This window comes from Podarcis gaigeae (assembly GCF_964106915.1).
Source record: "Podarcis gaigeae genome assembly, chromosome: 3".
Lineage (NCBI taxonomy): Eukaryota > Metazoa > Chordata > Lepidosauria > Squamata > Lacertidae > Podarcis > Podarcis gaigeae.
Window position 1 is genome coordinate 119,252,242 of NC_139680.1, and position 25,638 is coordinate 119,277,879.

At 48.0% G+C, this 25,638-nt stretch overlaps 2 protein-coding genes across 3 annotated transcripts in view; one reads left to right on the forward strand and one right to left on the reverse strand.

Moving 5' to 3' along the window:
* The window catches only part of ZNF395 (zinc finger protein 395), a 446,083-nt gene that overhangs the window by 165,948 nt on the left and 254,497 nt on the right, over positions 1–25,638 (forward strand). The gene's annotated exons all lie outside the window — the stretch shown is intronic.
* Positions 19,053–25,638, reverse strand: part of ELP3 (elongator acetyltransferase complex subunit 3) — a 120,161-nt gene continuing 113,575 nt past the window's right edge. The window contains exon 15 of the mRNA XM_083733477.1: positions 19,053–20,265. Coding sequence (XP_083589603.1) covers positions 20,189–20,265 — 77 coding nt within the window. The 3' untranslated portion in view covers positions 19,053–20,188. The remainder of the gene's footprint in view (positions 20,266–25,638) is intronic.

Below are 25,638 nucleotides of genomic sequence, written 5' to 3' on the forward strand. Positions count from 1 at the left end.
CCCTCTCGGGTCCCTAATTGCCTCCCAATCTTATTTATTTCCCATTAATCTTCATCCCCCTTCCCCAATAGCTGGGTGAGTCATATCCATCTCGATAAGCATCAGGGGCTGCTGTTAATGGGAGCCAATGATTAGAATAACCTGCTAAAGAAAATAAATCAACCTTCTTATTAGAGGGTTGGGTTTTTTTCTCTCTCTCTCCCCGTTTTCCATTAGTATTTGAGGGGCTGATTAGATGACAATCACAGCCCTTATTTGCTCTTCTGCGTCCTGCTGATGTCGCCTCAGGAGAGCAGGCGGGGGGGGGGGGTCGAGGAAGGGGGGCAGTCTTGGCACACTGCGGGGTCACGGGGTGTGTGGAGCAAAGAATGCTCTCCAGCTGAGCAGAAGCGCCCAGAAAGTTCCTGGGTTTTGAGTGTCACGACGACTTGACAGCTTCCCAGCCTTTTGATATGTGCATGGAAGCAGCTTCTCTTGAGCAAGACTATTTTGCTGCACTGACGAACTAAGTAGTACAGCTGAGGGGGCCCCCTGCAAGCCAACAGGCTGCAGGGCTAAAGGTAAAGGGATCCCTGACCATTAGGTCCAGTCATGGCCGACTCTGGGGTTGCGGCGCTCATCTTGCTTTATTGGCTGAGGGAGCCGGCGTACAACTTCCGGGTCACGTGGCCAGCATGATTAAGCTGCTTCTGGTGCACGGAAACACCGTTTACCTTCCCGCCGGAGCGGTACCTATTTATCTACTTGCACTTTGACATGCTTTCGAACTGCTAGGTTGGCAGGAGCAGGGACCGAGCATCGGGAGCTCACCCTGTCGCGGGGATTTGAACCGCCAACCTTTTGATCAGCATGTCCTAGGCTCTGTGGTTTAACCCACAGCGCCAACCATGTCCATTTTAGGTGCATTTTAAAGGTAAAGGGACCCCTGACCATTAGGTCCAGTCATGGCCAACTCTAGGGTTGTGGCACTCATCTCACTTTATTGGCCGAGGGAGCCAGCGTACAGCTTCCGGGTCATGTGGCCAGCATGACTAAGCCGCTTCTGGCGAACCAAAGCAGCGCACGGAAATGTCGTTTACCTTCCCACCAGAGCGGTACCTATTTGTCTACTTGCACTTTGATGTGCTTTCGAACTGCTAGGTTGGCAGGAGCAGGGACCAAGCAACGGGAGCTCACTATGTCGCGGGAATTCGAACTGCTGACCTTCTGATCGGCAACTCCTAGGCTCTGGTTTAGACCACAGCACTGGTTGATGATCTCCGGCGGGCTCCTTCTGGACTGTCTTGAGGGGCTGGGAGCTGGGGGCACTGTCCTACAGTGGTTCCGCTCCTTCCTCCTGGGTCGTGTTCAGAAAGTGGTGGTGGGGGATGAGTGTTCAGACCCCATGCCGCTCACTTGTGGGGTGCCTCAGGGTTCTGTCCTCTCCCCCATGCTTTTCAACATTTACATGCAGCCACTGGGAGAGATCATCAGGAGGTTTGGGCTGGGTGTTCATCAGTATGCAGATGATACCCAGCTCTACCTCTCTTTTAAATCAGAACCAGTGAGGGCAGTGAAGGTCCTGTGTGAGTGCCTGGAGGCGGTTGGAGGTTGGATGGCGGCTAACAGATTGAGGTTGAATCCTGACAAGACAGAAGTACTGTTTTTGGGGGACAGGAGGCGGGCAGGTGTGGAGGATTCCCTGGTCCTGAATGGGGTAACTGTGCCCCTGAAGGACCAGGTGCGCAGCCTGGGAGTCATTTTGGACTCACAGCTGTCCATGGAGGCACAGGTCAAATCTGTATCCAGGGCAGCTGTGTACCAGCTCCATCTGGTACGTAGGCTGAGACCCTATCTGCCTGCAGACTGTCTCGCCAGAGTGGTACATGCTCTGGTTATCTCCCGCTTGGACTACTGCAATGCGCTCTACGTGGGGCTACCTTTGAAGGTGACCCGGAAACTACAACTAATCCAGAATGCGACAGCTAGACTGGTGACTGGGAGCGGCCTCCGAGACCATATAACACCGGTCTTGAAAGACCTACATTGGCTCCCAGTACGTTTCCGAGCACAATTCAAAGTGTTGGTGCTGACCTTTAAAGCCCTAAACGGCCTCGGCCCAGTATATCTGAAGGAGCGCCTGCTCCCCCATCGTTCTGCCCGGACGCTGAGGTCCAGCTCCGAGGGCCTTCTGGCGGTTCCCTCACTGCGAGAGGCCAAGTTACAGGGAACCAAGCAGAGGGCCTTCTCGGTAGTGGCGCCCGCCCTGTGGAACGCCCTCCCATCAGATGTCAAAGCGATAAACATCTACCTGACATTCAGAAGACACTGAAGGCAGCCCTGTTCAGGGAAGTTTTTAATATGTGACATTTCAGTGTATCTTTTATCTTTGTTGGAAGCCGCCCAGAGTGGCTGGGGAAACCCAACCAGATGGGCGGGGTACAAATAATAAATTATTATTATTATTATTATTATTATTATTATTATTATTATTATTATTATTATTTCAAGGTAGATAATATTGTTTTTTAAATGTATGGGCAGGAATTGATAAACAGGCAGCTGTTGGGTAAAGGGAATTGAATATAAAGGGAATGAATTGTGAGTCAGAGGTAAATATGTACAGTAATTTGGGGTGGGCGGAGAGACAGGGACTCTTCTGGGACTGAGAGAGAGAAGTCAACTTTTTGGAAATATTGTTTTAAATTTGATGTTATTTGGCACCATTTTTTAAAAAATGGGAATAAATAAATAAATAAATAGAAAAAAGAAAATAGAAATATTCACGTGAATAAAAACAAGTGTTTGGTTTTATGAGTTTCTGTGCAATGCATTCATTTCGGACTCCCTCTCCTTCCTGCCTGAGAAACCAGCTCTCCTCTGCTCTTTCGATTAGCAGCGCTCGATCCAAGCCGCCTGCCCTTCTGGTTTGACTCTGGCTTCCTCGCAGGAGTCCACAGCAACCTGGCATCGAGCTCTGCAGCTCTAATTTCTTGCAGCCGCCTGGAGAAGCATCTGGCTCCCCCTCGCCCCGGCTTTCTCCTCCGAGAGAGGCAGGTTTCCAGGCCACCTCTAAGGTGCTCAGCAGGGCGCCAATCACTTGCTCTGGAGAAATCCTTGTAGCAGGAACCCCCCCCCATCATCCAGTTTGTACAAACTTCACACACACTCACACTCACACACTACATACGCTATGCTTCTGTTATAAATTCATAGAAAATCAACCATGCATCGGATTTGCACTGTTCTACTTTTATTTTAATCCATGAAGGAAGGACTACAAAATGGGGAAGGTTTGATACAGGGCAGCCATAATCCCTTCACCATCCCAGCACATCCACAGGAGCCCTGCCCAGTTGCTATGCCAACCCTGATGGTCCTAGACAGAAGACTATCAAGATCACAAAGAACTTGCATATGGGAGTGGATTCAGCATGGACTGGAACAAAGGACAATGATCAGATCTTCCCTCTGGGGGCAGGAAACTGCCAACTCCCCTTTGTCTCCTGGAAGTGACTCATGGGGAGGGGGAGAGAAGGGAACCAGCCAGGTGACAGGACACTCAGGTTACCACCACAACTCCTCCCTCAACCCCTCCTTTCTGTAATGTATGCATGATGTTTCTGGGGGTGGGCTAGACCTAGAGGAGGGGAATTTCAAAAGTTTTTATAAGGTCTTGCACACCATTTTTCTGTGTCTTTCCTCTCACCTGCAAGTGAGGGGAACACCCTGTCGCGACAGTCTTTCTTCAATAAAGACCAAGCCTACAGGCTGCTGATTTGCTTCAATTTACTCTGGTTGGTGTCTTTACCTTTTGTCCAAGGGAGCCCTCGGATTTTTCCGGTAACACCCTGATGATCTCCCAGTGCAAATGACTCTCCTGCTGGCACAGGGACAGAGACCTACGGGGACAAAATGCATCCCAAACACCCCGTTTGCCAGATCTGCTAAGGCAGCTTTTCTCAGACTTTCAGAGTTCAGCCCAAACCCTCCTTTCTAGGCTTATTCCTCCTCCTCCTTCTCCAACGCCACTTCAGCACTAACTTTCTGAATCACAGCTGATGTGCAAAGGTCCTTTGTGAGTCGAGAACCCGCCACCCACATAGGATTATAATAAGACACCTAGCCCAAAAATGGAAACAAGAAGAACTACCGTCAATGGAAGAATGGAGAATGAAGTTAATGGAACACGCAGAAGTTGATAAATTAACAGGAAGGATCCGAGGCCTACGAGACCACAGATTCACTGAAGACTGGAGTAAATTTGTAGACTATTTGAAAAGTATTTGCGATGAAAAATTAACGTTTGTAGGTTTGCAAGAGGCTCTGTGAAAATAATATTAGAAATATTGTAAAAAAGGGAGTAAGAGGGAGGAGGTTTTTAATAAAAGGCAATATTAGATTAAGAAATGCGGAAGAAGGACTAAAACGGAGGATTTGCAGAAGAGCTGAGGGAACTCCAAAAAAAATGTATTTGTGAAAAATTATGTGTTTTTATATTTTTGTATTGTAAAATGAATAAAAAATAATTTAAAAAGGGGGATTATAATAAGACATACAGACACGTTATTTTAGGTTAATGGGCAAAATTAGGCCACAACTTTTATTGGTGACAGCATGTGAGTAGAATTGGCTTAGGCACTGGATGAAACAGCAATACCAGACTCCACGGGAGTCATATCAGGGTTAACAACCAGTGGGAGGAGCTTGTTGATGCAAATACAACTGGAAGCTCCCCCATGATGTCACCGGGGTTCGTGCCATGGCCCTAGCCACCAGCAGGGCATCGGACAGGATCCACGACCACCAGATTCCTTTAACGGAATACCCAAAAGAGGAGGGGTAGATGATGGCCCATACCCAGTCCTCCAACACAGCACACATATTCCAATGCCTAGAGACGGCGGAAGAAGATTGGAAGAAATTTAAGGACTATCTTAAGAAACATTGTAAAATTAATGAATGTTAGAACGATGTTGGTTTAGAAATTAAGTAGTTTCTAGCTGTAACGATCATGCAATTAAGAAAAGAAAGGTTGAAAATCAATAGAAATTATGGGAGGGATTTGCTGAATTAAATAATTAGAAATTGGAATACAGAAAGGGGAGGTATGAGGAGGTCGGGAAAGTAAGGTATAAGAAAATAAGGGATTGAAATTATACTTGTTGTTGTATGTGTTTTGTTTGTATTTTTGTAATTTTTTATTTTTATGTAACTTTTTGGAAACTTCAATAAATATCTTTTAAAAAAAAACATATTCCAATGCCTAATCGCCAATACCAGAAAGTTGTGACGAATTGCTACAAGGTAGGCGGAAAAACCAAGAGGCTGGTGCCAATTTGCCAAATGGATAAAAAAGTCCTACCAGGTCCCTTGGGCAACCAAGGCAACCAACCGAAGTCCATAGCAAGGTCAGTACGCAAAAGAAGCTGACCTAAGAGGGATGGAGGGAGGGAGATCCGAAGAAAGCAGGAACAGACTGGGAGCTGAGCGCTGCCGCGGCTGTTTAAATGCAGCTAGCCCCGCCCACCAGCCGGCCCTATTGGTCGGCTGGGAGTCTTGGCCGCGGCAGCAGAACCAATCAGGAGCAGGGAGCCCCGCGGGAAGCTGCTCCTGCTCACAACCCCTCCCCTCTTGGAGGAGGAGAGGTTTCACACAGCGATATACCTAAAACCTGGCATTTTTGCATTTAAATCAAAGGCTTTGCTTCTGTTCCTGTGTGGGGTTTCCCACATGCCAGTCACAAGCTGCAGTATTCTGTAAAAAAAATCCTGCAGCACGATCGCTGATGGGAGGAAGGCCCTGGCAGCGTACGGCCCCTGTGCTCAGAGATCTGCCCTGGTAGAGATTTGCTGTGCCCTAGCTCCAGGGTCAGGGACACGGGTGGCGCTGTGAGTGAAACCACAGAGCCTAGGACTTGCCGATCAGATTTGAGACTTTGGTTTCCCAAGCCCTAACATCCCCTCTGATTTATCATCTCTGCCTGCCCTAAGAAGCCCCCCGCCACATGACGTATTGAACATGACGTATTGGCGCCCTCAGAACAAGTTTAAGGGGGGGGGTGTCACATGAGGCCGCCAAGAAGCCTTTATCTCTCCTTACAAATTGTGGTTTCATTGAAAGCACAGATTGGGCTCATTTACCTGTCACGGCGCAGCTACTCATTAGCCTTGCCTCGGTGCCACGGGGACGGGTGGTCTTTGACAGGCTTGCAGAGCCCAAGACATTCCTTGGGAAATGGCCTCATCTGAGCGTTAAATTAAACTTGTCAACACCTCGCTATTCTGAGTGCTCTTCAAAAAGAGGAGAAGTTTTCTCCGAGTTCCAGCAGGAATAAAACGAGACCCGTCTCAGGCCAGAAATGAAACTTCCCTGAAATAATTCAAAATCGAGGGGATTCTTAACATTCTGCGCTGAGATTCCCACATGCAACTGGTGTGGATGAGATTTGATGCTGCGCTGGGGTCTAAACCACAGAGCCTAGGACTTGCCGATAAGAAGGCGGCGGTTCGAATCCCCGCAGCGGGGTGAGCTCCCGTTGCTCAGTCCCGGCTTCTGCCAACCTAGCAGTTCGAAAGCACGTCAAAGTGCAAGTAGATAAATAGGTACCACTCCGGCGGGAAGGTAAACGGCATTTCCGTGCACTGCTCTGGTTTGCCAGAAGTGGCTTAGTCATGCTGGCCACATGACCTGGAAGCTGTAAGCCGGCTCCCTTGGACAATAAAGCGAGATGAGCTCCGCAACCCCAGAGTCGGTCATGACGGGACCTAATGGTCAGGGGTCCCTTTACCTCTCCTTAGATACTGATGTTCCTCCCAAGTAATTCTCAGGGAAAGCCATCCACTCCCAATTATTGTTGGCAACGTCTGTCTTGAGAGACAATGGAGTGCACTTCTGGGGGTGAAGTCAAACTGCTTTGTTAGCAGCACCAAAATGCCCTCAGTAACAGAGTGGCAAATCTAACTCTGTGAATACATAGATTCAGCAAGGTTAATGGCACTCTTAACAGGACAGTCAGACCAAAAATGAATAAAAGAATGGGACTGTGTTAAAGAGCATATGAAAAAAACATTGTTCTGGAATAAATATAGTTACAGATAGATAGCCGTGTTGGTCTGCCATAGTCAAAACAAAAAAAAATTCCTTCCAGTAGCACTTTAAAGACCTAAATCGGACATCAGGAATCACAAGACAGAGAAACCAGTAGGAGAACACTTCAATCTCCCAGGACATTCTAGACAAGATCTCAAAGTAGCTGTTTTACTACAAAGGAATTTCAGAAATAGACTGGAAAGAGAAGCTGCTGAATTGCAACTTATCACCAAACTTAAAACCATGGAGACACCTGGTCTGAACAAAGACATTGGATTCTTATCTCATTATACATGACAAAGCCATTTTTCACCTTCTCACCCCTTGCTTTATCCTGTAAGACCTATTGCAGTCACTATATAGAAGGGTCTGGTAACTTCTGTTTCAGTGTATCTGAAGAAGTGTGCATGCACACGAAAGCTCATACCAAGAACTAACTTAGTTGGTCTTTAAGGTGCTACTGGAAGGAATTTTTTTTGTTCTGGAATAAATATGTTATGAATGAAGTTTGTAGGCCTAAAGAAAGGAAGCAATGGTTATGAAAGGCACAAAACCGGAAGTAATAAATATACATATATATATATAACACAATGGGACGCGGGTGGCACTGTGGTCTAAACCACACAGCCTAGGGCTTGCCTATCAGAAGCTCGTGGTTCGAATCCCCACGACGGGGTGAGCTCCCGTTGCTCAGTCCCTGTTCCTGCCAACCTAGCAGTTCGAAACCATGTCAGACTGCAAGTTGATAAATAGGTACCACTCCGGCAGGAAGGTAAACGGTGTTTCCGTGCGCTGCTCTGGTTCGCCAGAAGCGGCTTAGTCATGCTGGCCACATCCCTTTAAAACCATTTTTGCCTCTTTGGGCTGAGTGCTTGACATTCTCATCAGCCCACCTGACATGCCTCTGCCTTCGCCTCTTGCTGGGGAAAGTGGCAAAATTTAAAGGATTGCTTAAGGGAGCATCTGGCTTCGCTCTTGCACAACAGCGGGATCCATAATTATATTTAGGATTTAGAACCGGTATTTTTTCCAAAAGCTCTGGAGGGAGGGAAGTGACGAATAAGAACACCCCCCCCCCCCCGTTTCTGGCATTCTCACGACGACCCTGAAAAGTGGGTCACTAGGACACAGCGAACAGCGAGCCACTTAGCCCTGGAAAAGAAAGGAAAATCTCTATTATGCACCATGGTAACCCAAATCTCGCTCCAAGGAGAGCTGAACTTGGGGACCCCTGGCGAGTTATGCAAATTGCAGTTGCATAGCTTTGATTTGCGGCAATCAGAAATAATAAAGCATCCATTCTTTCTTTATTTAATTAATCAATTCGGCGCCCTCTTCCAGAAGCTGGCCCTCGGGGAGCTGTGCAAAACAATGAAATGTTTGCAGAGTTTCTGCATCCGTAGGAAAGGGAAGCAGACTCTGGAAACAGTCTCCCTGGAAGAAAACCAAGGTGGTGAGATTGGGGGGGGGGTGTGAACCAGCCTGGCCCCCTCCATCAGCCAGAGGAAAAGAAGCCACTTGAGGGACCCTGTGACACTCACTGCCTCTCCACCTGGCCTACCTCACAGAGCTGTTTGAATCTCTGAATTCCTCAGAGTGTTACTGGCCCAGAAATGGAAACAACAGGAAATACTGACCGTGGAAGAATGGAGAATGAAGCTGTTAGATATGCGGAGCTGGATATATTGACAGGAAAGATCAGATACTTAAGAGACCAAAAGTTCATCGAGGACTGGGGGAAATTTGTGGAATATCTGGAACATATAAATGAGGGACAGATAACGCTAATGGGATTTAAAGAAGCACTGTTAAAAATTAAGAAATATTGTCTAAAGGTAATAGAAAGAAAGATATAAATAATGTCAATACAAAATTAAGAAATGCGTAATTTAAATAATAACTATGGATGATTTACGGAAAAGCTGAAGGAAGTCCTGAAAAGGAATAAGTTGTGAAAAAACTGATGTGAAACTAATATGTTTTTTTGTTTTCTGACGTAAATTAATAAAAAATTATTTTTTTAAAAAAACGAATCTCTGAATTCCTCGGAAGAAAAGAGGGCAGATATCAATCAATCAATCAATCAATCAATCAATCAATCTTTATTACAGTCCAGAGACCCAACAAATCGTTACAAAGCAATGCACAATTCAGACAGCCTACCTCCAGGTTAAACAAGCGTTTTGTTCAGACTTAAAGATAGGGATCATTGGTTCTTGCAACCACTGATAAAAACTTCACCACTGCTAATGTTCTAGCGTTTGTCCAGTCTTCCAATAGGAACCTGACATAGCGAGCCTCTGTTTTTCCCGGGAAAGGTACCAGCAAGGGTAATATCAGTTCAGCCCCAGCTTGCTCATATTTCGCACAGTGCAGCAAAGTATGTTTTATGGAATCGATGTATTGAGCACACGAGTAAAGTCTGTCCTGGTACTCCTCTCAACCTGCCATCCAACACTGCAGAAGGAAAGTTACAGATAGGTAGCCGTGTTGGTCTGCCATAGTCAAAACAAAAAAAATTCCTTCCAGTAGCACCTTAAAGACCAACTAAGTCAGTTCTTGGTATGAGCTTTCGTGTGCATGCACACTTCTTCAGATAGAAGGAAAGACGTTTAGTCTGGCTTTGGTGAATAACCTTCGATAATTTGGTACTGTCAGGTTTTTAATGTAAGGTGTTAACTTAAGGACAGGGCAGATAGCAATGCAATAAACAAACAAATAAATAATGCACCAATGACATGTCGCAGAATATATCTGCACATCCAGGCTGGAGAGGCCTTTTGTGTATGTAAGATTTATATATGCAACCCAAGATGAATTTTTCCATCCATTTGCCATTTGCAAAGCACTCAGTTTGATGGTGCCACAGAGTGTCACCTGCCAGAGTCACGCTCATGCCTTGGTTCCCAGAAGCGCTTTTCATGATTTTGCACTCGGGGCGGCCCCCTGTGCAGCTAAATACCCAGCTAAATGGAAGAACTCACCATGTAGGGAACACCCCCGACTCCTCTCTTTTCTTCCCCTGGCAAGGGCACAGCTGCCGCCCGCCCTCGTGGTGGTTAATGCACTCAGCGTCCTGGTCCCTTGAAAGGCTCCATGCAGCTGTGCTGACCCAAGGGCAAAGGAGCAGGTCCGATGCTGGCCAAAGTTGAGCAGCAAAGTCGTCTGCAGAAAGGGCTAAAAATGTCCGAGTTTTGTTTTCAGAATGAAAATGGTCAGCCCTGGCAATGTTGCACAAGTGTTATTGCTATTCCGTGTGAGTGTCTGGAGGTAGTTGGAGGATGGATGGCAGCTAACAGATTGAGGTTGAATCCTGACAAGACAGAAGTACTGTTTTTGGGGGACAGGAGGCAGGCAGGTGTGGAGGACTCCCTGGTCCTGAATGGGGTAACTGTCATTCTGGACTCACAGCTGTCCATGGAGGCGCAGGTTAATTCTGTATCCAGGGCAGCTGTCTACCAACTCCACCTGGTACGCAGGCTGAGACCCTACCTGCCCGCGGACCGTCTCGCCAGAGTGGTGCATGCTCTGGTTATCTCCCGCTTGGACTACTGCAATGCGCTCTACATGGGGCTACCTTTGAAGGTGACCCAGAAACTACAACTAATCCAGAACGCGGCAGCCAGACTGGTGACTGGGAGCGACTGCCAAGACCATATAACACTGGTCTTGAAAGACCTACATTGGCTCCCAGTACGTTTCTGAGCACAATTCAAAGTGTTGGTGCTGACCTTTAAAGCCCTAAACAGCCTCAAAGGGCCAGTATACCTGAAGGAGCATCTCCACCCCCATCATTCTGCCCAGACACCGAGGTCCAGTGCTGGGGGCCTTCTGGCCCTTCCCTCACTGCAAGAAGCGAAGTTACAGGGAACCAGGCAGAGGGCCTTCTCGGTAGTGGCACCCGCCCTATGGAGCGCCCCCCCGGCACATGTCAAGGAGACAAAGAACTACACAACTTTTAGAAGACATCAGAAGGCAGCCCTGTATAGAGAAGTTTCTAATGTTTTATCGTATTTTTAATATTTTGTTGGGAGCCACCCAAAGTGGCTGGGGAGGGTCACCTTCAAAGGTAGCTTTCACCTGTGGCACCTAGAAGCTGCCAGCAGGCGACAGCAGCTGCACCCTGGGAAACGGCTTCGACTGGCTGGCTAAACCAGGTGAGGGGAGCTTACAGGTCTCAAACGCTAGATAAATTAGGGACTTCCCCTGCAAAGGTAGGCTCTGGAGGATTGAGCGGATGAGACCAAGAGTGGGTCCAGCAGTCAAGAAGGCTATTTCTCCACAAGCTGAGAGGCAAGTGGAGCATGTCCAACTGGGAAGATTGGAGAAGAAAAACTCTGATCCTAAATCTTTGGGTTAAGGAGAAGACCCTGCACAAATCCGGAGTGGAGTCCCTAAGGCAGTTGGTTGGCTCCACGTTCGCCTCCTTCCCGCAACTCCTGCAGCCCGGCTGGGGCCAAACCTGTTGCTCTCCTTTCTTTTGGATCACATCAACCAGGCTGAGGGTCTTGCTATCAAGGCAGCCCAGGACCTCCATGCATACTGGTCAGGCTTGCGCCCCGGTGAGGGCAGGTTGTTGTTGTTCAATGAAAATTACAGGGTAAAATACGAATAAGATAAAACATTAAACAGAAAACCAATACAAAGAAAAAGAAAAAGAAGGAAAGAAAAACATCAACTATAACAAAAAATAACCATACATACATTTTGACTCCCTTCCATCCTTTAGCGACTTCAAGTTTTCAATTTTTCTTTTACATTTTTGGGGACCCCCAAGAGAGTGGAGCCCTAAGCTACAGTTTGTTTAGCTTATACGTAAATTCGGCTCTGCTTTCATGCCCTACACTTCAACCCCCCATCCCTGAATTATGAAGGGTGGAGCAGACGGTCTTTCCTTCACTGAAAGCTTTTAAATAGTTGCGGTTGTTGCATTGCAGAGGGTTGGACTAGATGGCCTTTGGGGGTCCCCTTCCAACTCGAAAGCTCTACAATTCCATGTGCAATTCAGATTTTTCGCGTCACTTTACATATGTTTTTCACTGAGCTGCATTCGTCATTTTACCGATGGCACTTCGGGGATATTTGTGTTTAAATGCAAAGGTTCAGAAACGCTGCGTTTAAAAATACCAGCCGCTCACTGCTCAACGAACAAAGGGGGGTTAATTCTTAGAGGGACACACAGGAAGGCGCATTCTGCCCTGGACACTGTGAGGTGAGCCGACTTCATTAAAGAGATAATTCAGTCAACACCTGTGGTCTTGAGATAAGGGCTCAGCACACATCCTCAGCCGTTTCCCAGGGACCGATCAGTCACTTCCTCCGACAAAAAAACACACGATTCCTCTCTGGGATGGAGCATCAATTTGGATGCACTGAACGTTCCCCAGTTATCTGGGCTGTTCTAAGGGATTCGTACGACCCCAGTGCACATTCGTACTTTGATTAGCAGGAGCGAATTTGCATTTCCTTCCCTTCCTGTGATGGAACCGTCAGCCGACAGGGAAATGGGACCAAACATCAGTTTAAAGCACCTGTGCAAATAAAGGTTTATAGCAGGTTCCCCGAGCTGTTTTAGACGAGAAAATGACTGAGGTTCGGTGGTGGAACATCTGCTGTGCATGAAGAACACACCAGGTTCAATTCCTGATGTCTCCAGAAAAGGCCGGAAGTGACACGTCTGAAACCCTGGAAGAGTCCCAGCTTCCAGTTGGGGTTGACAATACTGATTTTGATGGATGGAAGGGATGGCTTGGTCTTTTTATTTTTTTCCCAATTTTTTTTTTAAATTTTCATTCATTACATACATCTCAAATTCTAACATTTGCTATATATCCCTCCCTCCCCTCCAAGACTCCCCCCAACTTGCGTTTCTGGTTTGTTTCTATTTTCACCCGCTTTGCTATCTCTCAACAGAAAAAGTTATTAATAACATAACATCAAACCTTAAAAACATAAAAATAAAATTAAATACATCATCTTATTTCACTATCTTCCAAACATTTTCTGATGCTCATAATGTGAATGTTTATTTAAATCCTGCCATCAAGTCTATTGCCTTTCTTTGTTTCTGCAAATATAATATGAATGGTTCCCAATCTTTTTCAAAGTCACTATTGTCTTTTTCTCTTAGTCTGTCTGTTGTTTTTGCCAACTCTGCATAGTTCATCAACTTCTCTTGCCGTTGTTCTTTAGTTGGTATTTCTCCAGTCTTCCAATTTTGTGCAATCAACATTCTTAAAGTCCTCGTTTCTTTTGGTATGTCTTGACCTAAAATACCTAACAAAAAGGCTTCTGGTTTTTTTTAGTTATTTTTAACATTTTCTTCAATTCATTGTAAATCATTTCCCAGTAGGATTTTACCTTCTTACAAATCCCACCACATATGATAGAACGTACCTTCTGTTTCACATTTCCAACACTCTTTTCATTTTTATAATTTTTTGCCAATTTAACTGGTGATAAATACCATCTGCACATCATTTTCATATAGTAGTTCTCTCTCAATGGGATGGTTTGGTCTAAGGCAGGTTCTGGCTGCAGCTCTTTGAGCCAGCTGAAGGTTCTGAGCCCTTTCCAAAAGCATCTGTTGTAATAATTTAAGGTCTCAAATATATAAATTAAATGTTCATAAATTTACGAGGCAAACACATACATAAGTACATAAAACACGTGTTTGAAATAGTACAGGAGAACAATCCTGAAACCATTTTGACTCTCCCAAATTGACCTTAAATATTTCTCTGCAAGGAGGAAGGAAAGGGGAAAGCCTCTCCATTCCCTTTTGCTTACCTGTCTTACGGGCATTTTTGTGTATGAATAGGGTGAGCCTGTGACCTGGATTCAGGAATTTACCATCACAAAAGAATGGCCAGGCTGCCCAGGTAATGCAATCAGTGGCCATTATCAGGTATCCTGGCAGGCAGGATTTCTGCTGTAGACTGCCTCCTTTTGGAATGTATGTATGATGTTTTGGGGGGTGGTCTTGAGCTACAGGGTGGGCAGTTTCAAAAGCTTATATAAGGGCTTGCGCACCAGTTGTTCTGGGTTCCTCCTCCCTCCTGCGTGGGGTGAGTGGGGGACCCTGTTGCAACAGTTTAATAAAGATCAGGCTTACTAGCCGCTTTGCTTCTCAATATTCTCTGGTTGGCCTCTGTTATTTTCTCCTACCGATAGAGAACCCACAAAAGGACTCTATACGGGTTCTTGGGTCCCCCATAAGGGAAAAGGAACAGGTATTTGAATTCTGGTGCTGGAGGAGACTCTTGAGAGTCCCATGAATTGGGATTGCAAGAAGATCAAACCTCTCCATTCTGAAGGAAATCAGGCCTGAGTGCTCACTGGAAGGACAGATCCTGAAGCTGAGGCTCCAAGGAAACGGAACCTGAGTGAGTGCCTGGAATATTGCACCACTTGGGGACAGGGCTCGTGTGGGAAGCTGCTTGGGCAGGATGAGACCATCACTCCTGGTGACTGCAAGCAGAGGGTGGAGGTGGTTTGAGCGTCACAAATCACAACCTCAGCAAGTATCGTTGGAGAAAAGAGTCCTTCTCTTGGAGAAAAGTTCCTCAGTTATCGATTTGTTGTTGTGGGGGAAGCAGAAGGAAGGAGTGACCTTTCTAGTGACCCCCGCAACTCGGCTTAGCAGTTCCAAATGGCACCTGATGCTTAGCTTATAATGTACAAGTGATAAGAGGGGAATGGCAGATTGACCATGGAAGGAGATAATAATGAATTAAGAACAGAATACAAACACTGGTTCTCGAACAGCCGGCTCTGTTTCCAAACATTTTGGCTCCTGGACGCTGAAAACCCAGAAGTAAATGCTCCAGTTTTCGGAACTTGAACATCCTACGCGGCTTCCGTTTTGAGTTTCCCTATTGAATTGAGGTTCCCGCTTTCAGTTTTGGAATGTTTCAGAAGTTGGACGGCCTTCCGGAACGGATTACGTTCGAAAACTGAGGTTCCACTGTATGATGAAACCTGCAAGCAGGACTTGAGCACAAGAGCATCTCTGTGCTCCTGTTGTTTCCAGCAACAGATATTCAGAAACACTGCTGGCTTTGCCAGCAGAGGCAGAGCAGAGCCATTGTGGCTGGTAGCAGTGGCGTAGCGTGGGGGGTGCAGGGGGGGCCGGCCGCACCGGGCGCAACATCTGGGGGGGCACGCTCGCACTCGCAGCTCTCTGCCCCTACCTGGCTCACTCGGGTTAGGGGGCGCAAATTACTTGCCTTGCCCCGGGTGCTGACAACCCACGCTATGCCACTGGCTGGTAGTTTTTCAAAGAGCCACTTCCGCCTTAAGGAGGAGGTGGGGCTGCAGGCTCTCACGACCCCTCTACGCACTCAGCCCCTTGCGATTGGGGGGTTCCCTGCTGTGTCACTGGCCAGGCGACCAAGACTTTGGCCACCTCATGAGAAGAGAAGACTCCCTGGAAAAGACCCTGATGTTGGGAAAGATGGAGGGCACAAGGAGAAGGGGACGACAGAGGATGAGATGGTTGGACAGTGTTCTCAAAACAGCCAACATGAGTTTGACCAAACTGCGGGAGGCAGTGGAAAACAGGAGTGCCTGGTGTGCTCTGGTCCAGGGGGTCACGAAGAGGTGGACATGACTAAACAACAACAACAATTTTCCATATCGTGTGTGTCCTAATGGAAAAGCTCTTGCATACTCCTTGAATTATGGAATAAAGTCTAACTGGGATTTTGGCGCTTGAACCCCACCAGGGAATTTCTCCCCCACAAAGCCCCTTTGTTTTAGATCTCAGCTGCGCTGCTTTCTTTCAAAATTGCCCAGAATGTTGGTATGGGCAAGCACTGGCTTGTCTGAGGCTTTTTCATTCTCAGCTCTGTGAGGCAACCCAGAGAGAAACCCGGCAGAAAACACCTCTTTCTGAAGCGTTTTGTGAAACCTGGCAGGTGGCGCTTGCAATGGTCCAGACAGGCATCCTTTTTTCTTGCTTCTGTGGGGGCCTGATGTGCAGGGATTGATCCCTGCTGCTGTTTTCAAGAGCAGGGTACCATTGGGCCAGTAGGAGCTCACGCTAATTTTCTCCTTTCTACACTTCAGGGTTGCTTATTATGTGGCAGAGCCGAGGCAGGTCCTGCTGTTTACTGACACCAGAACAAATGTCTGGCCTGATAGGAAAAAGGAAACAGCAAGCAGGTGTGTGTGTGTGTGTGTGTTCATGGCAATCCCTCAGCGGCTGCAGGGTCAAGAGAATTTGACAAGCATCTTGGAAGTCACCTGTTTAAAATTGTTGTGCTGGTTTGCAGGGTGCTTTAAAGACCACAAGGAACAAATTCTAGACATGCAAGAAAAAAATTCCAAGTGCAAGCTGTCAAATTTGTAAGGTTAGATCAGTAGTTCTCAAAGGGAGCAGCGCACCACACAGGTAGGTCAGGAGAGGACGGCAAGTGTGACGGGGAGATTCAAGGACAATCGAAGAAACATCTAAACATTTCAGCGCAGTATAGTCTAGTATAGTCTAAAATCAGAAAAGAGAAAGGCTTCTTTGTGCCGCCGAGTTGAGTTTGTTTTATATGAGACCTAATGCAAATGAGATTGCCTGGCAAAAGCAAGCTCACACCTCTCAGTGAGTTTGCATACCTGCTTAAGGTACATATGTAAGAGGCTCGTTTCTAATTATATTTTGGGAGGGATTACGTAGCTGCATTGTTTCATGCTCTCTGGGTGCTCCATGAGCATATTATAAAGCAATTGTGCTCTGTGTTAGAAATCAAGCGCTGCAGTGCACTGTTTTTGTTTCCCAATGTATTTCTTATCAATGAAACATTCGGTGTGGAGTGAGCAGATTCTCACTCTGAAAGTGGGGCAAAAGCTTGAGAACCACTAGATCAGATCAAGCCTTGCCTTCCCCAGAACGAGAGACCTCTTTCCCTTGGTGCGATTGAGACGTGGCAGGGACCCCAAGAGAAAAAACAGGAAGTGATTCACCCACCCCATCACACTCCCTGCAGTTGAAGGAACACTTCAGTGGAGTTGCATGCACAGAAAACCTGGGACTCAACCCAAAATTAAGATTTATATCATGGGTGAAGAACCTGAGGCCAATAACTGGCCCAGCCCAGGCTCCAACTTGGCCTGAGAAGGCTATCTATGGCGACCAGCCACAGTGCTGCTTCCACTGTCAGAGGCAATATGCTTCTGAAAGCCACTTGGTGGGAACCACAAGGGGAAATAGTGGATGTTATCCTCAGAACCTGCTTGCAGGCTTTGCTTGGGGGCACCCGGTTGGCCACTGATAGGAAGAGACGGTGGGCTAGATGGGAAATTGGCGTGATCTAGCGGGGCGCATCTCATGCTCTCTCTTTTGTGCTTGTGCTGAGGACAACTGCTTTGTTTCCATGTGCTTGATTCCATCAAAGCAGAGCAAGAGGCAGAGAGAGCCACCTCTGACCCCCCCTCAAATGAGATACCACGCTCCATTGCCCTGGCGGCCCGAAACAGCAACCTTGACATTTTGTGGAGAAGGAAGGGGACCGTTTCCCCGCTGCTGCTTCCTCCTCGAAGTCAAACAGGTCGAGGCCTCCGCGTTTGTTGCTGCTCAAACAAAGCCCTTTCCTTTGTTAAGAGGCAGCTATGGGGGGTTAAGGGGGCACGAGGAGGGGGATCACCCCTAAAGAAAGGGGGCGGTGCAGGTAGAGGCAAAGATGCAATGCGTGACCGGGGATTAGTCTTTAAGAGAGAAGGCAAAAATTGGAGGGACCCGGCGGCCACTAAAAGCATTATCCACTCCACAACCCTTTCAAGAAGAGGGCTCGGTTGCGAGGCACTTCGATAGAGCAAGTATTGTGCAGGTTCAAGTTTGACTCGGATCAAATCAGACCTTTGAGCTGTCCGTTGTCTCCCTCCAATTGGAAAGATCTCTCCCGATGCCCCATGCACAGAGAGGCAAGGCTTTCTCTAGTGTTGCCAGCTGGAACGGGAGCAGGATGTTTTTCCGTGCAAGCCAGATGCTGGACATGAGAACATAAAATGACTCTGACAGGTCAGGTCGACGGTCCCTCTTGTCCAGCATGCTGTTCTCACAGTGGCTAACCAGATGCATGAGGGGAACCAGGAGACAGGACCTGAGCACAAGAGAATCTCTTCTCTCCTGTGACTTCCAGCAACTTCCCCTTCTGTGGCTTCCTCACCCACCTCTCCAGATGCCTTGGTTCCAACCAAGCTGTGCTTTCAGTGGAGGCAGTTCAGTGGAGGGCCTAGGACCCTCGTACCTTTGGGACCGCCTCTCCCGATATGCCCCACGGAGAGCCTCAAGGTCCATAAATAGCAACACCCTAGAGGTCCCGGGCCCTAAGGAAGTCAGATTAGCCTCAACCAGAGGCAGGGCCTTTTCAACACTGGCCCCAACTTGGTGGAATGCTCTGTCTCATGAGACCAGGGCCCTGCAGGATCTGATTTCTTTCCGCAGGGCCTGTAAGACAGAGTTGTTCCGCCTGGCCTTTGGCTTGGAATCAACTTGATCCCCTTCCTCTCTTTCCTTTCTCCTTCTGTGATGGAACTCCTATTTGGGGACTTCCCTGGCTTTTTTCTGGCCCACGTAGGACCAGTCTGGATAGTTGGCCTTGGTAAAGATTTGACGTTTTCATCCCCCGAAAGTTTGTGATTTGCATTTCTACTGAAATGAGGCTGCATTTTAATGTTGTATTTTAATATTGTTTTAAAGTTGTATTTTAATCAATTGTTTTTATACCTGGTGTTAGCCGCCCTGAGCCCGGTCTTGGCTGGGTTATAAATAAAACTTCTTTTTCTTCTTAGTTCATGAAGCTTTAACAGATGTTGCAAAAGGCCCTTTAACACAGATGCACAGCATCTTGTGAAATGCCCCTCTCCCCAGCGAAAGTAGGAAAAAGCACACCTGTTTTTGCCTCGTGCACAGAGATTGGGGTGAAATCCTGGCCCCTGTAGATGAAATCCCCAACTCCCAGTTTGTAAAGACACAGCCAAACAGCAAAAAACAAACACCTAGGTTTTTATTAGCAGGAGGTTGCAGATCTTTCACAAGCTGGCTCTCCGATCTCCATCTTTGGTGGCGTCTATGAATGCAAACCACAGAGAACCTTAGCGTCAACCCAAGGGCGCGGGGGGAGAGACCTGCTGCACTACAACTCCCACCAGCCGTAATCGATGGGAGTTTGAGCCCAACAAAATCTGGAGGGGCTCTGCCTCTACTCTAAGTGCATGAGGACAAAGCAGTCCTGCTCTTTTGCAAACATGAAAAAAATATAGCTTACATCATCCAGGAGAGGCTATTGCATTTGGATCTAGGATCCCCTCCTCTTTGGTGTCCCTGCCCCCTGAGGAGGGGAGGGGGGACATATGTAAAATAATGCTGACTCTCCTCTGATGGAAGAGGCTGCAGATATTGACACCACGACGGACATTGGCACGGTTTGCGTATTTTCTCCACCGTGGGATTCCGAAAGCAGCACATGTTACAATTGCTGCCTCTTTCTCTCCTTGCGAGGCAAAGATGTGCCACTGACAAGCGTGTTGAAACAAAAGAAGCCAAACTGCTAAAACTGGGCAGAATCCTCGAAAAACAACAACCCAGAGGGGTCTTAAGCTCCCACAATGCAGAGAGGGCAGCTGAGTCAGGGTTGCTCACAACCTGGAGTTTTGGACAAGAGGCAGGGTTGAAAGCCAATCAGATGCAAACAGCTTCAAGAGATCAAGGTGCACGCAAGCAAAATTATCCTCTTAAGTCCTCCCTGGCAGAGGGGAAAAAAAGGGCGAAGGTACGCACTCTTCAGCCCAAGGCAAGTTGATAAAAGATCTCCACCTCAAGGTTCTAGTCCTCCTGAAGGCCCCTGCTGATAAAAACAGGTGTTCATGTATGAAAACCAATACAAAGCATAGAATCGTTTTAAAATGGGTGATTGTTCATTAGAAATAGGGGGGGGGGAACCATCCTGGTGTAAAATGGGACACCGCTGAGTGCAAAAAGGCAGGTTTCAAATTGCAGGCGGCTGTGCTCCCAGAGACTAGGCTTTTGCAGAAGGAGGTTGCCGTTCCCCTTCTGCCTGGAGGCCTCAAGAGGACCGAGGTTCAAAGACGCGGCCTTGAATGCTCCCAGCTCCGCCCGTCTCTCTCAGTCCAGCCTTTTCACCATGTAGGGCCCCTCCAGTTCGTAGCCGATCTTCCTGTAGTAGTCCCTGGTGCCCACACCTGTAAGCAAAAGTGGGGAAATGGGTCAGTGCAAGGGGTCTGTGGAAGAAAAGATGCTCCACAGAGGGTATCTGTCATGGACTGGTTGGACGCAGAGGAATGGTGGGAGGAGCTGGTTCGGGAAGCACCAAGGGAAGAAGGATCAGAGCCCAGGGAGTGGTGGCGGGACAGTGATGAACGGTCAGAGGGAGAAGAGGGAGGAAACTGGGGAAAGGAGACGTCGGAAGCAGAAGGGGTAGCTGTTTGTTTCTGCTTGCCACTGTTTGCTTAGAGTCACAAGACTCTGTTTACATTCCAGAGACATTCCATACTGTTGGAAGTCTCACGGGAGGCGGATATGACGTACTGGTTTCCTGTTCCTTTGTTGTTCAGTTGCTCTCTGCCTTTCACAGAGAGAGGATGTGTTTTCTGTCTGCATAGTAAGAAATAAAAGCATAGCAATGTAGCCATAAATCTCATCACTTCCGCGTGCTGCTTTGATTCTCTGCTGAATGGGGGATGTGCCTGGAGCCTTATCAAAGGCTCAGGTCGTTAATTATCGTCGGAGGGAGATTCCGAAGGACTCGGCCGGAGAAGGATGAGCTTTATCAGCTCGGTCGAACGCAGATTCCGACAGTAACAGGGCTTAGTGAGCTGGGAGAGTCAGTGGCAGAGAGAAGTTCAGAATAAGAGGCAAAAGAAGAAGCAGGAGAGGAGGCAGACGAAGGAGAAGAGATGAGTCAGGCGGGGAAAGTGTCACAGGGGTCTCCCCCTCCTTCCGCAACAAGCTCCCTTGCACCCATCTCCCAGTGCCAGAAGAGGCATGAAAAGGGCAGAGGAGGGGTTGGCTTCATGCAGGCACAGTCTCCACTTGCTTGGAAAAAGCCCTGGAGAGGAGGAGACGTAGACGGCTGTGGGGAGGAGGGGACATTCAGTTTTGGCAACTGATTTCAGGGCGTAAGACCCACAGGGAATGAGCTGCTGTGCTCATTAGGTCTGACCCTTAGCCGTGTCCGCGGAGATGGTGTTTTTGCCAATAAAGAGGTAATTCTAACTTTGAACTGTGTGGTGTACTAACATCACACTCTGTGACACTATCCCAACTTGAATAGAGGGTGTCCCAAGAGATGCTCCACAGAGACCAGGCATAGGCAAACTCAGCCCACCAGATGTTTTGGGACTACAACTCCCATCATCCCTAGCTAACAAGACCAGTGGTCAGGGATGATGGGAATTGTAGTACCAAAAACATCTGGAGGGCCGAATTTCTTATGCCTGATAGAGACCATCCCAATTTACTTGAGATTATTTCCTCAAGCTGAAGATAAGCCAGTTTGGAATCAACATGGCATCTGGCCCATCTGACCTCTTCCATTGCTGCTCTCAATGTGCAAATCCAACTTAGTAATGTCTACTGCATAGCAGGGGGTTGGATTAGATGCCCACGGGGTCCCTTGCAACGATTCTCCGGCACTCCAGTCTTCTCTAGCCTGCTGCCTTCCAGCTGTTTCGGACCACAACAGGGCTGGCTGGGGCTGATGGGAGTTGTAGTGCAAAACAGCTGGAAGGTGCCAAGTGGGGGTGCACGCAGCTCTACTCTGACTGACAGAGGCACTCCCCAGATCTGCCCTGCCCCCCGAGATCTTTTAAAACTGGGAACCGAACCTGCGGCTTTCTGTGCCTAGAAGAACGCGCCCTACCACAGCTCAGGCTTCCACATGCAAAAACACCCACCCGCCTTCCGTTTGCAAGAAAAGGTGCCCTCTTTTTTAACTGCAAAACATCCGAATGCACATTCCAGGCTTCCACTGAGGCTAGGGGAAATGAAATGAACGGGGTGGGGGGAGAGGGAGAGACTTGAACCCGGATTCACCTCTCGTTTTTTGAACAAAAGCGAAGGAGTGGTAAATCTGTGGAAGGAGCCCAGATCATTACGGAGGACTGAAGAGGCTCGGTCGCAGTCCCAAGCGCGGGCTGGCCTCTCCGGAGCCCACACAGCTCATCCTTTATCTCCACTCCAGAAGCACTTCTGCGTTCGGAGGCCACAATTAATTTCTCCCCCCCCCACTCCTTGCGTAGGAAGGGGATTTGCAAAACACAATTGTCTCCCACAAAGGCTCCTTCCCTCCCTCCTATTCCCCTCCTCTGCTCCTTAATCAGATCCTGCCGCGCTCAAATCTTGGCTAAGCCCCGCTTGCGAGGAACGGCGGCTCTCCGTTAGCGTCCAGCGGAGAGGCAGAACCATTACAGGATAAACAACAGCTGCACCCCCCCCTGCCGGGCTGAAAGCAGCACAGAGGCTTCCAGGACCCCTCGCGGGAAGTTTGTTCGACAGCTTTATCCCGGCAGAGGCCGATTGGTCAGGGCAGAGAGGGCGCTGCCTCGCCAAACTCGGCCCACCTTCAGCCAGCCCCGAACTTCCATCTTAGTTACAAGCCCAAGGTGTGGCAACGAACTCTCAGCTTCCTCCCTCTTAGGCCGCATTCACAACACCCATTACAGCAAATGCATTCCCACCAAAGAATTCTAAGAACATTAGAAGGATCAGGCCCACGGCAGGAAGGATTCGACCTCATGGCCAACTCTCCCCCTCCTGTGGTTTTCATCCTGGCTAGCAGCCACCCATAGTCCTCTCCTCCTCCGTGAATCTGTCTAATCCTCTTCTAAAGTCATCCACGTTGGTGGCCATCACTGCCTCCTCCATCGTTTACTGTATTTTTCGCTCTATAAGACGCACCCGACCGTAGGACGCACCTAGTTTTTAGAGGAGGAAAACAAGAAACAAGAAAGCAACACAAAGCCTCTTGAGCGAAGAGGCAGGAGTGCTCCCACTGCGTTCAAGAGGCTTTGCGTGGCTATCCCCGAACCCAGAAGAGCAGCGTGGTGTAGTGGTTAAGAGCGGTAGACTCGTAATCTGGTGAACTGGGTTCGCTTCCCTGCTCCTCCACCTGCAGCTGCTGGGTGGCCTTGGGCCAGTCCCACGTCTCTGAAGTCTCTCAGCCCCGCTCACCTCACAGAGTGTTTGTTGTGGGGGAGGAAGGGAAAGGAGAATGTTAGCCGCTTTGAGACTCCTTCAGGGGAGTGATAAAGCGGGATATCAAATCCAAATCCAAACTCTCGCTGTTCTGGCTTCTGGCTTAGCCGCGCAGCCTGCATTCGCTCCATAAGACGCACACACATTTCCCCTTACTTTTTAGGAGGGAAAAAGTGCATCTTATAGAGCGAAAAATACAGTACCTACGGCTTTGACTGGCTGGCTAAACCAGGTGCACACAGCCGATGGATCTCAAGCCCTTCGTGAGTTGGGGGCTTCGCCTGCGTGCAAAGACAGGCTCCGCCAGGTTGAGTGGATGAGACCGAGAGTGGGTACAATAGTCAAGGAGGTGGTTTCTGCGCCTGCACTGTACAGAGAAGCGAGGGGCAGGCGGGGCGTGTCCACCAGGAAAGGGAGCCCATCTAGGGAAAGGAAAACTCTGGTGCTAAGCTTCCACTGCCTTGCGTCAGTGAGAAAGGCTTCAGGAGTAAACCCTGACGAACAATCTGTACCCACTGCCTTGAGGGATATATTTGAGAGGAGAAAAGGTTAAGGAGTAAATCCAATAAACACATGAGACATAACCGGCTGTGTTCTTAGATAAATAAGATATACTATTCATAGTATCAAATGGTAAATTTCAACAGAAGTAACTCATAAAGTTCGACAAGCGAACAAAACAGAAGGCTTTGTGAAAGGGTTTTGTGGAACTGTAACAACCTTTCAAAAGGGATGCGGGTGGCGCTGTGGGTTAAACTACAGAGCCTAGGACTTGCCGATCAGAAGGTTGGCAGTTCGAATCCCTGCGACAGGCTGAGCTCCTGTTGCTCGGTCCCTGCTCCTGCCAACCTAGCAGTTCGAAAGCACGTCAAAGTGCGAGTAGATCAATAGGTACCACTCCAGTGGGAAGGTCAACGGCGTTTCCATGTGCTGCTCTGGTTTGCCAGAAGCGGCTTAGTCATGCTGGCCACATGACTCGGAAGCTGTACGCCGGCGCCCTCAGTCAATAAAGTAAGATGAGCACCGCAACCCCAAAGTTGGCCACGACTGGACCTAATGGTCAGGCGTCCCTTTACCTTTACCAACCTTTCATGTGGATGGTTTGGACTTTATGAACAGGCAGGTGGAACAGACACCATTACACGGATGGACCTTATGCATGAACTGACGATAGAATGATCTGATCCACTGGGTCTTCTGCTTTGTTCGTTTGTTGAACTTTATGAGTTACTTCTGCTGAAACTTACAATTTGATACTATGAATAGTGTATCTTATTTATCTAAGAACACAGCCGGTTACAAACTCTGCTAACTCAGAAATAGTGCTTTAGGTTAAGAACTTTGCTTCAGGATGAGAACAGAAATCGTGCTCCGGCGGTGCGGCAGCAGCAGGAGGCCCCATTAGCTAAAGTGGTGCTTCAGGTTAAGAACAGTTTCAGGTTAAGAACGGACCTCCGGAACGAATTAAGTACTTAACCTGAGGTACCACTGTATTCTCTTCTGGGCAGCCCAGGACCTCCACACACACTGCCCAGGCTTGTGTGAAGTACTTCCTTTTGTCCATACTGGATTTTCCAAAACTCAACTTCATCGGGGAGCTGTAGTTCATTAAGAGTTGTTAGGAGATACGCCCCCCCCCGCCATTGTCTTCCCAGAGCTACAATTCCTAGAGACGTTGAGCAATCCATCTCTTTTCCCAGGAGCTCTGGGCATTGTAGCTCTGGAAGAGGAAAAGGCTGCAGGTTCCTCTTTTGTATCATATGCCCTGAAATCCATTCCCTGGGGTTTTTATGCAGGAAGGAGAACGGGCACTGCAATGTTGACCACTGGACTGCACTCCAGTCAGTCAGGCTGCCTCTGGGAAGTGCAGCCGCCAAAATTTCAGGGTCCCTGCTGGGTCACAAAAAACCCTCCAAGCAAACAGTCGCTGCTGGGAAGGCTCAAGCTATGCCTGCCTTGAGTTGTGTTCATGCCCTGCTCATCCAAGGTCTCAGAATCTTGCGGCTCAGCAAAATGCAGACTTAGCTGAGAGTTAGGTATATTCGCCTCTCTGAGTGACGCACATTCGAGCATCAGGCAAAAAGTGGCGGTCAATGAATTAGCCTTTTCTGCGTCTTTGCTGCTGCAATTCTCTCTCTCTCTCTCTTAAAATAATTTTTATTGGAATTTTATTTACAGCATAACACAACCCCCCCAATACACAAATCCACCCTGATTAAACATGAACATAACATACAGTGAGCATAACATACAACAATACAAATAACAGACTTCCTTTATCCTGTATCTGGCCTCCTTATTTACTTCTTATAAACTGTTTCCTTTATGAATAATTATTAAGATTTTTCTAATTATAACTT